We start from the raw sequence: 12,316 nt of genomic DNA, 5'->3' as shown, positions 1-12,316 counted from the left end.
TAGATGGAACATTTCAGAATTTTAACATTTCTTTTTTTGTATTGGAATAACAATCTTCTTTTTGTTTGGACTGAGATTATTTAAATAATCACTGCCTCAAACTTGCAATAAAAATACTAATCACCAACTATCACATCAAAATGGTAAACAGAAATTGCCGCATTATTCATGAATGTGTTTTCTTGTTCTCACAATACCAATGACTATTTAAAAGTTTCAGTGCTTTACAGAGCTGATTTACTTGAGAAAAAAAATATTGAAAAATTTGATAGCAAAAGCAGCTTGATGTTCAAGAACATCTACATGTACTCTTCAGATCCTAAGTCAGAAACTACAGGTACAAAAATAGATTTTAATTTCAGTCTTCCAAAACTTGTCATGTTGTTGAAAGTGATGATTCATTACCTGTACATATAAGCTTATCGCAAGACTAGCAGACACAGAAGGATTTGTGGTTTATGCATCTAATTTAGAGACATAATTAGAAAATTATCTCGTACAGTTTGCAGGGAGGAACTGCAAAATCTCCTAACTCCTGCCTATTTGAATTTGATTATATATATATATGTACACTCTATATTTATACACATACATTAGAATAAGGCAGCTCAGAAGTCTTACCTGAGTCTGCTTCATTGCCCGTTCCATCCTGCGAGTGCTTCCTTTCTCCAGTTTGGTCCGAAGGAGTAAGGCTGATGTCTGAATGGCCCAGAACTTTGGCTGGGAGAGCAAGCACTGCAGACAATAAGAACATTTTGTCATTACTTAAAGACATTGAAGACAGTAAAATTTTTTAAGGTGGTCTCAAGCATGAATGTTGTTTTCTATTCTGAAAGTCAAATATGTGGCTGGAGGACTTATTTCATGAACTGAGGGCTACACAAATTACCTTAATCTATTTTCAATGTAAAAAGTGGCCTTCAAAACCACTTCCTCATTCTCAGCTATGCTGTGCTTTGTTTTACATGTACCCATATGGTGCATAGGCCAAACTGCAGAAATTAAAATGGCTACTTAGAATCAAAGGAAAAATGAAGAATTGATCCTGCGCTGACTGGCTCAGCCTTTTCCACACCTGCACACTGGGTAGCTATAGGCAGCTGCAGGGATCCTATTTCTCAAGGCTGAACAAATCCAACTCTCTCTTGGCCTCTTCTCGTATGCAAGGTGCCCTGATGCCCAGGTTAAGAGCATTTCCACATGAAAAATGTTAAATTTGCTAAGAACCTGAAGAACGTTATTTAATCTAGAACTTGCCATGACTTGAGAATGATAGGAAGAATTTTTGCCTTTAGTAGATGTATAGGGACTATGGAATAACCTATGCAAGCAGTTTTCAAAAAATAATTTTAAGTTATCGCTTAGAACACACTGCACTGATGCCAGGAACTTAGTGCCAGTCTCCAACCACTGATTTTCAGGAAAGTCCAATAGAAGACATGCAGCCAATACAATTCTGGTATCTCTTAATAATTTACAGACTGCCTGGACTCTTTCCAGTATGATTTTAGACAGAATATACCATTTCTGAAAAGTGAGACAGCAGGAAAGCTCCCTTGCTAATTTTATTGACACTGCAAATATGATCCATCTTCTCTGAGAAAATATATTTGTCTATAGATATTTGAAGAGTGGAGAAAAAGCTCCAGTGGTTTTATTCTTTCCTCTCAGAGATCTCCCAAAGCATTAAAAAGCATAATTTGCTCATGGTTTGTGTTTAATGTCTGACAAATTTCTGTCATGTTGTAATCTGGTTTTGTTTTCCCTAATGATTTCAAAAGAAAGGAGGCAGAAAGAAACAATCTAAAAAAATATCCTCCAAACAAAACTACAATAGGAAGAGAGGCAACAAGAAAAGCAAAAATGAAGGCAGTGTGAAGGCTTGCCTGTTGTGCAACAACCAATCACTCAACTAATCCTACCCTTTGTGAGCAAGAATCTCTGCACTGACTCTTTCAGGACTTTTCCTCAGTCTTAGATTAAGAGGCACCCAAAGGCTTCTATACTGTCCTCTATGTTCTCAAGATCTGGAATTAATTAAGGGAACACAATCACAACATTCTCTATTCTGTAGATTGTCAAGTGCCCTTTTACAAACTATAATCACCAAATCTGGTAACTGCTGGATGTCCTAGTTCTGAGAGGTATCTCTCCTCTGTTTCATCAAACTTCAAACACCTATTTTAGTTTCATCTTAAGACAAACACAAGCAAGGCATTCCTAGCACAGGACATCGGTGTCTGAGTTTATTTTTTAGTAGCCATACCAGGTAGCTTGCTAAATCAAACGCCTTAAGGAATTGCTTGGGCAAACACTTGAACAATGTTTCTTTTACCTTAAAAGCTTATTTTGTGGGGAAGGTCACCCTTTTCCCTATTTTCTCCACTATTATTATTGTGTCATACTATTTAATTTTTTACTTACAAGAGATTTTTTTCTGTGCTACCTAGTGGTAGACATCAGTATTAACTTTGCAAAAGAACAATGACAAGTAAAAGTCTTGGCTAATAACACTCCTAAAGATATTTTCAGGTCTGATTGCTGTCCTTGTCCAGCAGCAGAGTCCTTGTTCTTTCACTGCTTCAAGCAAGTGGCCCACGAAGGGCAGAGCACAAAGTTTCTGGTCCACAGCATCCAGCTCTGCAGGAGAACCGGCAGCCCAGGAGAGCCTCCCCTCTCTCTGCATGCACCTCCCACACCACCACCTAAGCAGTGATTTAAGCAAGCATGCTGCATGAGCTGTGCATAAAGTCAAACAGGGAGGGAGGAAATCTGAAGAGAAAAAGGGTGGAATACAAGCAGAGATAATTACATTTCGCTCCTTTGCAGGAGCAATGACGAGTCGTATTTTGAATAACAATCCTGCTTTTTAAAGGTATTCATGAAATAAAATGAAAGGTATATCTGCTGTAAAATTACAGAAGAAAAATTGAATTTTTCCAACAATTTTATTGATACAAAAAACCACTGCAACTGCACAAGACAATGAGAAGCAGACCTTGTTTGCATTAAGAAGCACTTGTACTTTTATACTGATACAGAGCTCACAATCCTGCGCCAGAATTCAAATGTTCACCTTTTCATTTTCTAATTAGGTTTAAAGCACCACAAAAAATCAAAATAATACATGCATAAAGGGCACAAATGTTTATACTCAAAGACTGTAAAGAATAGTTTCAGAACATCTAACTATAACCATTGGCAAGCTTTAATCTTATACCTTAAATGTCCAAATATTCCAGATAATAAATACTTTCTCATAAGATCCAAAGCTTTATGTTTTCACCTGAAATTAAATCTAGGCTCTGCTAATAGGATTATAGGTTAAAATAAAACATTGGAGGGGGAACAACCTAAAAACATGCAGGTTTTGTCAACATACTTGGAAGTTCATTATACTGCACCAAGGGCAGCTAAGAAAATTAACAAAATAATAATTCTGAAGCAAAACCACTATTGCACTATTGAGAATATTCACAAGTTATCATTGTTCTTACTTTAGGGAGAGAACAATAAAGAAAGAGAAACACAGAAAGATTAGACAAGCTGAGAAGAAATGAAAGGAAATAAGGTTATGCAACATTTTTCTGCACAGAATAGGATATTTTCACATGGGAAAAGTAGTTTTCCAATTCTTTCACACATTTTTTTCCTACAAACAATATCATCCTCTCCCATCATATCAGAATGTAAAAAAGGAGATGACCAAAGAATTACACAAACCAGAATATTTAATTCAATATAACTTCTTATATGACATTCAAATGAAACAAGATGCCGCAAGTCTTAATAGCAAAGCAGTCCATTACTGAACAACGCTTATAAGTATGTAAGAACAAAAGGCAACATAAACTTCGCCTGGCAACCTCTTCCAGATTGCTCAAGGAAGTTATTGATGCCCTATCCCTGGATGGGCATCCTGGTCCAAGGCCAGGCTGGAGAGAGAGGCTTTGAGCAAACTGGTCTAGTGGAAGGTGTCCCTACCCACGGCAGGGGAGTTGGAACAGGATGGCCTTGAAGGTCCCTATCAACCCAAACCACATTGTGATTCCAAGTAATACCTGAATTGTGAGATGGGTGACATTAGTAATGACACCCAGATCAAACCCAGCCACAGATTTCTGTCAAACCAAAAATACCATGAACAAACCATTTCAGCCTCAGTATTCAGAATTTAACCTAGGTGTGAAGCACTCCCTGATCACTCTTAAAACTTTCTGTCAGAGAAACAGACAAAGAACTGCATCAGTCAGTCACAACTTAGAGAAGGTAAAGATTGGTCAAAGCAACTCTTTTGCCTTCCTGCATCTACTATTATAAAAAGCTGGAGTTCCTATAGGAATTCTTCCTGTCATCCAAGTCAGGAAGAGCTTACTTGGGTATATAAGACAGGCTAAAAAACCTGGAACAGGTAAAGATGATTGTTATTAACTGCAGTGCTAATTAATTTTAATGGTTGCTAATTTTTCCTTATGATAAATCTAAGCAGTAAGGTTATTGTTTTACTCCTGAAGCTTGCTCACTGATAAACTACCAGTAGCCTAGCAAAGTACTGTGATTGCTATGATGGAGCTATCATCTGAAAATGGACTTGCAAACAAAGAAATTTAAATTGCAACCACTTGTGGAATTCCTAAGAATTTGCACATCAGTGAACCAAAAATATTCTGCTTGTTGGCCAAATTGCCAGGATGTGGTGAAATTATTTCACTGAAGTCACAGGCATGAGGCACCCTGAGGATAGCTCTGGTCCTCTGTCATGCCTCCAAAGACATGACCCTTAATTCAGATTCAGCCCAGGTTATTTACTGACTTATTTTAAGTTACAGACAAGCACAAAACACTGGGGACAATTCAGAGAAAAAAAAAAGAAAAATATTCCTTTTCAGTTCCTTATATTATCCATTTCAGTTAACATACTTCAGGAGTTTTGGTGTTTACTTTTCAAAAAAACCACACATTAATATTTTCAGATTACTCATGTGCACTACTTCATCCACAGTCCAATAGTCTTGTCAATAGTCAAGAGTCAATAGCCTTGTTTCATATAACTATTACATCCTTATTTAATGATTTTCAGTAATTCATTCAGATAATCAACATGAAACCCTTATTTATTCAACACATCCCAAGGCAAAATGGCAAGCTTTTAACTCATTCTGTGCTTTGCTGTAAAATGAGACACTACTATGGCTTCTTTCCCACATTCTATATCCTGCACAATTATCAGGTGAGTACATTAAAAACCCACTAATATGACTGAGGCATGAATAGGGAAAATGTGCATTGGCTTGTATATATATCTGTTAATCTCTGCTGAATGACTTTATTACTGAAAGCTAACTTTAAAGTTTTTCATTTGTTTTTATGTACACAGCAAAGAATTAGCAAAAACTTCTACGGAATTCATGACTAAGATCAAGAGGAAGAAAACAGTATGATATTAGGGAGGAATGTGATTTGCTTTCCACATGTTATTCTTACCCAAAAAATCTGACACTTAAGTTTCTGTACAACTAATGTAAGTTTTTCTTCTGAAAAGTCATGTTCAAATGACACTTAGTTAATATCAAATTTTTTGGAAATTTCTCCTAGCACTAAACTGGTGACCAAAAAAGCAAATGAAATACAATTAAAAATAATCAACTTAGAGAAAAACCTGAAAGATGCCACATTATTGTGGAAAGACTTCCTTTCATTAAATCCATGTTTTTTCAACAGAATAGTGTTTAATAAAAGGTACTCCTCAGATTTCTGAACAAAAGTATGTACTGCCCTGGAAAGTAGCTAAATGAACTTTATGGAACTATTTTTAATTGCCTAAGAAAGATTAATGCAATCCAAGGTCCAGAGGGATGCAAAAATAATAGAAATTTTGAGAAAAGTCCTTAAAATATTAACTCCTTTACTAACCAAGCTCAAACACAAATGATCTGCAGTAGTACTGACAGCATCTGGTTGAAATGAGATTTGGAACTTTAAACAATAATTCTGTTAGAACCCTGTAAGTTAAAATAAAGCACATTTGTGACTAAGTGGTTTCCAATACCAGCGCACTTTTTATGTTTTAGTGAAAAGCACAAGTATCAAGAGGGCAAGAAAAATACTAAATTTCTAGTTACAATTAAGCAGCAGAACCATGGCTTGGCAACAGAACAAGCCAGTCAGTATGAGCACTTTTAGCTTTTCTGCTTAGTGTAGGAACATGTAAAAGTTTCCTGTTGGCTCAAACAGATCAAGTATGTTCAAATCATGTATACATAACTTTTCTGCTGTACATGCCCACCCCAAAGATTTCAAAATAAAGAGGAATCAACAGGAGATTTGACTATATGGCATCACTAACAAAAGTACCATGCTGAGGTTTCACAGAGCTCCAATTCCTCCTAGCATTTTTATTCTTATCACAACACTCAGCAGTTTACCAATCCTTCAGTGACTGCAAATTAAGTGGAAACTGTAATAGCTGCACATATACACAAACCCTCAACTCAATAAACAACTAAAATTCATTACTGTTTTCTAAACAGGCATATTTGAATGGTCAAGGAATAGTATTTGATATTTAAGCTGATATAATGTGTGTGACTAAGGATTGCTTTTCAGCACAGAATGCTGTTGTGCTGGTGTATATAAATAGTTTAATGCAAAAAATTGCTTAGCAACCAGTTTAAGGAGTATTTCTCCTTTTATCTATATTTTAATTTAAAGTTTCTCTTTTGCAATTATTATAGAACATATGCTCTTTATACACAGAAATTAAATTTCTAATAAAAATGCATTCAGAATTGCAGAATACTCAATAACAATTACAATAAAAAGTTTCTTGTGTTTGATACACCGTTATCCTTAGTGCAATGCTACCCCAAGACTTTTCCTTTTTATTTTCCATTGTTGTTATACACAAATCCTCTCTGTTGTTATGTGTAATGATACATAATTACTGCATGTTAATCTCTAAATGTATTTTTATGTAAAAATTGAAACGGAGCCATAAACTAAAATGTGTATCTGTAAATGCCCATCTGATTAATCTCAGACAAAGACTTAATGCTACAATTTCAGAGAGGTTATTTTTTCTTACTAACAGGGAAGCTCCTCCAGTGTCTTCATAAATCATCATTTTATTGAAATTGAATAATCTGAAGTTCAGACAGAAACAACTCCATTCTTCTATACTTAAATATATATATAAAATACTTTTCATTTCTTTGAGGGTATCACCTTAACACATGACAACTTCACTTTAGGTTCAAAATTCAAACAAAACCTGACAGCCAATAAAGATTTCCTCTTGGACAGTAAATTGGAAGAGGTAGCAACAAAACACAACACATCAAATTCAAGCCTATTGCCTTTACTGCTTCTACAGGAGAACAACTACTCATGGAATCCACAGTACAATCCCCAATTTATATAAACCATCTTAAGTATGTGACAGTTCTAAACAGTCAACAGTGATTAACTTGGGAACAAACAAATAGGATGATGAAGCAAATTATTTCAAACCATCCACTCTTTCCAGCTTCTGTCATCCATAATCATTGACATTGCTTTAGACATGAACAATCAAGCTGTACATTCTCCAGTCACATTTTATTACCTACAAACACCTTCATATTCTCTAAGGTCCAACACCAAAAAAATTACATTAGGATTTCACTCCAGATGATTCTTGTTTCAAATGGACAAATTCTAACCTATTTGGAATAATTATGTCCTTGGAAAGCAACACAAAGAAGATACGGGACACAAACAAGGACAGTAATATTTTTATACCTTGAGAATGCAAGGCTTCCATAAATACTATGACAGTGGATATGTTTAGTGGCTAGCAGGAAGGAAGAGAAGAAAAGACAGTCAAATTTATGCAGAAAATTGTTCCTAGCATGGACTAGCCAAGAGATTTTGCAGATTGATCTTTGGTTGCTTTTTTCCTATTAAAAAAATACCTAAACAGAAGGAATACTCACACCAGTGTGCATTGTAGTCTACTACATCTTTCCTCCTCAAGGCCAAAAGCACTGCTCAGGTAACAAAGATCAAAGGCCCTGTTGGTATGTTTAACAGTTATCAAACCCTGTGCTGTATATGCTTTGATACATCTCTTAAATTTCACACTTTCACTAAACATGGAAATCTGTCCTACACTATCAGTCATTCGAACAGTTTTGGACCAGAAAAAAAATCAAAATATTATCAACTAATCCTGCACATTAGAAGTCATGTGAGCAACTGTCTTGACAATTTCTGTCTTTTTCAGTGAAATGGACTGCAATTTTAGGTAGCAACCAAAAGCATCATTTTTCATATGGCTTTAACAACTAGAACTTAAAAACCAACAATATGCAAAGTCTTTGGAGTTACAGATTACTAATTGATTTAACAGTCTTAGGGCAAAACTAGCAAGACAAGGCTAATTTACATTTTTTTCTTTGCAAACACGACAACTTGCATTATACACTTCTAATTAGTAATATTTCAGGCATTATTCCAAGTCCTGTGTTAGTGTTTCTTTTTCAATGCTGCATGAGAAAAATGTGTTATTACTTGGTTAGGTCTTAAATACTTTCTTGCCTAGCAGCATCTAATATAAATTCTACACGGCACCTTTAGAGCATTATGCCAAGACCTTTGCACTGTAATAACAAAACAAAAAATAAAGCAATACTTGAGTCTGTATGAAGTGCATTAGCAGAAGTTCTGTATTTTTGTTTATTAGGTCTCTTGGTGTTTCACTGAGTTGTTACATCATGCTACAGAGTCAATCATGATCATCTGTGGTTTTTTTAAGGCCTCTTGAATTACCATGATTAAAAAAATTCTCTGACTGTATGTTCGGCAAATGAGAGGCAGAAATCCTGAAAGTATTAAAGTACAGAGGAGAAGATTTACTTTCCTGCACTGGCTGAAACATCAGCATTTGCACAGTGCCATTTTCCAGTACTGCTTTAATATTCCATCTATTTCAGTAGGTTTAGACCACACATTCAGCATATATTTCCCCAAAATCTAAAGCTATTCACTCAATTGTATGACAAGGGCTTATTCTGGTCCATAAAACTAATCCTGGGACTGTTGAACTAAAATAGCTTTTCACCACAACAGGTGTTAGCTGATCATTAACAGAGCTGGGCTTAAAGCTCTTAACCACAGCCATTAGAAATACTTCTTGGTGTTAAAAAGTCAAGAGTGAGGCCAAAACACCATCAGTGATCTGCATCAAGGGACTAGTTGAATTAGAATGGCATTTTTAAAATTCACTTTGTCTAGTCTTGTCTGGTAGCCTCAGCACTCAAATTATAACATTACATCATTGTAAATACAGAGTACCTTTTGTTGATTCCTACCACTAAAACAAGAATACACTATCTGATTTCTTTTTTTTTTTTTGCATTGCTATATACTTCAGTGTATACCGCAATGCAAATTGAATGAGATTTTTTCATATACATAATTTCAGAAGCTTGGATAATTTAATGGATTTGGAGTAAAATATTAATTATGAGTGTTTTAAAAGGAAACCTACATGTACACATGCATACTGATTACTTTTTTCAGTTTTCTTTTTGTCCATACACACTTTATAAGGCAAAACGTTAGAAACCTATTAGGTAAACAATTACTTACTTACACTATACTAAACTGATCTAGAAATGAATGCTAGACTCAATAAAGCAGCAATTATATCACACTTACCTAAAGGCAATTTAATGTTCTCAAGTGCCTCATTCAATTTTAGTCCTCATGTGACTGACTCTCTCTCTGAAATTTATTGTATCTGGAATTTATCACATCTGAAGGTACATTAAATACAATATAAGAGTTATTTCGTAGTTCACTCAATCAATTAAAAAGTTCTAAGACAATTCTGGAATAAATTTTCTACTCAGAAGATATAAAAAATATCCCAATACATGAAGGCTAATGTAATTTCACTTCAACTGCATTTTCCACAGCTTTCTATACCCTACTTAACTAGTGTTCTGTAGCAAATGGGTAACATTTGAAAATGGCTAACATTTGAAAACATCCACCCACCGGTGGCCTCAGATTCTATCCTGCTTATCATTCTAAATATATTTCCCTCTATGACACTTGTTTTAAGCAGTAACTCTTACTCCTTCTGGTATCTACCTTGCAAAGGGACAATTCTTGCTTCTAGGCAACAACGTATGCTAGATCAGCTTGGAAACTGTGCTGGCTTGTGTACCACTTCCGTAGTACCTAGAATTTCCAGGAATTAAAAAAAAAAAAATCAGGCAGGAAATCTTGGAAGTTAGTTCTACTATCTGCTCAAATATATTGTTACCAAAGTTATTAGAACTAGCAAGACACGTCATTGCCATCTCTTCTACCTCGTCTTAAAATTGTGGTTGAGAAAACTCAACACAGCCTCTTCTCAGAGGCTTCTCTTCTCTTCTCATAGATCAATATTATTCACCAGCAACCTTTTGCTTTGTTAGTCAATACTCAGAGTCGGCATAGCAAGCTGACAGTCTTGATTGGGATAAAGGATGACTTTCCAAAAGAAAATACCCTCAGACTTTACAGCTTCTTTGTTCCATTTGTTTTCATTAGCAAAGGAAACATAGGCAATATTCAAGTAAAGTGAGGCTGCCTTACCCTGGTCTTGGTTCTTCTAAAACACATTAGTCAGGAGAACATCCAACTTCTCTTTCCATTCTCCATTACCATCTCATCTGAAACCTGAATAATCTCAAGTCCTTTTTGCCTCTTCAGTGAATTTTTTTGAAGAACACGGAGCAAAGAGAATCACAGAAAAGGTCTAGATGTGCTGCTTTTACTAACAGATCTAAATATGTTGTTCTGTTATTTTTATCTCTTTCTGATTCCATGTACACTTCCTCACATGCAGAACACCAGTCAAAACAACTCACTCTCCTTCTCCACAGCCACACTGTTCAGAAGTCTAAAGGGAAATGGTTAAGCACTCTTAGAACAAGGTTCATAACCAAACATATGAAATGCCATAGCTGTTCCTTCCCCCGTTATACTCTTCACATCTTCTGACTACACATCAAAAATTTCCTCAGCTTTTAAGTTGGATATTCCTATGTTTTCTCTTGGAAAAAATCTGTCTCATGCCATAACCCTGCAACTCAGAAACACCTAAATATTGTGTGTATTTTAAAAATTAAATAAAATGTGTTCTTTGAGATGAACACGGGGGTAGTGGAAAGAGATCTCTGGTCAGAAATAGAAGAAACACAAGCACATGATGACTGTCTTTCCAGCTAGCCCTGAATGTAGCTCTGCAGATAAAAGTGAAATGACAGCACAGTGTCCCCTACATGATACAATGCACAGGGAAAAAGGTCAGAGAAAATGAGCCCTAGAGAAATCTTCCCTTTCAGAGGAAGTCTCCTATGTTCCACAAAAAGAGCTGTGTGAAAGGAATACAAAGATCTATGCTCAATGGAGAGTTTTCATTGGAAACAAAAGACTCAAAGAAAGCTTTGTATGGATTCAAATGTAACAGAAACACAAAAAAGCAAGCTCATATTAGCCTGCATGGAACAAAAATATAATAAAAAGTATGGAGACTTATAGTGAGTTATAAACATGATTCTTTGCTTCCATATAACGCAGTCTGTGACTTCACTTGCATGCATGCAGGTACATAACTTGCTATGGAAGAAACAAATACCACAATTCAAAGTAATTTTAGACACAATGAAATAATCAACTCAGATCAGGATTGGTTAAGAAAATGTTTCAATGCTTTTCCTCTTTAGGATTTCCTACTTTCTAATAACAGTACAAAGACATTATCAATCAAATTAGTTGTTCAGTTCTACTTATACAACCAAACTGCAGATGTCTCCTGGATGTTCAGAATTAGGTACATTTTCTTCTAGATTACCAGGCATTGGTGGGCTGATATTTAGCAGGTTTTTAAGAGCTTGACACTCTCTTATGATACTAAGTTTTTGTGTCCTCTTTTAAGACATAAAAGAATTTCTTTATGCTATTGCCTAATCTGGTTTTTGCGTTGTATTTCAGTTTGCATTTTTATTTTCATTTCAAGAGACAAGTTCAGAAGTAAGCTCTCCTTGGAGATTCTAAACTTATTTTTTTTAGGAGAAGAAAAACTAGAGAAAAGGAAATGTCATGAAAAATAGAAGGCACTGTTTTATTTAAAGGCATCAGCTTTCAATGACTAGTGAAGGGTAAAACACATAAGATATGGCTCCTATTTTCACTTAGAATGGAGTCCAGCCATATGACTGACACTTGTTCCGTTGTGCTAAATACATCACTTATTCTGTGTTATGCTGCAAACAACTTCAGC

The 12,316-nt window shown here is 35.4% G+C and overlaps 1 protein-coding gene across 3 annotated transcripts in view; it reads right to left on the bottom strand.

Annotated features, from left to right (window-relative positions):
* Positions 1-12,316, bottom strand: part of TTC27 (tetratricopeptide repeat domain 27) — a 112,065-nt gene that overhangs the window by 53,029 nt on the left and 46,720 nt on the right. For all 3 annotated transcript variants that reach the window (XM_058802118.1, XM_058802119.1, XM_058802120.1), the window contains one exon: positions 622-735. In XM_058802118.1, the coding sequence (XP_058658101.1) occupies positions 622-735 (114 nt within the window). The remainder of the gene's footprint in view (positions 1-621; positions 736-12,316) is intronic.

The sequence above is a fragment of the Ammospiza caudacuta genome, chromosome 3, assembly GCF_027887145.1.
Source record: "Ammospiza caudacuta isolate bAmmCau1 chromosome 3, bAmmCau1.pri, whole genome shotgun sequence".
NCBI lineage: Eukaryota > Metazoa > Chordata > Aves > Passeriformes > Passerellidae > Ammospiza > Ammospiza caudacuta.
Note: the sequence above shows the minus strand (reverse complement) of the source record. Positions and strands in the feature narration are given on the sequence as shown.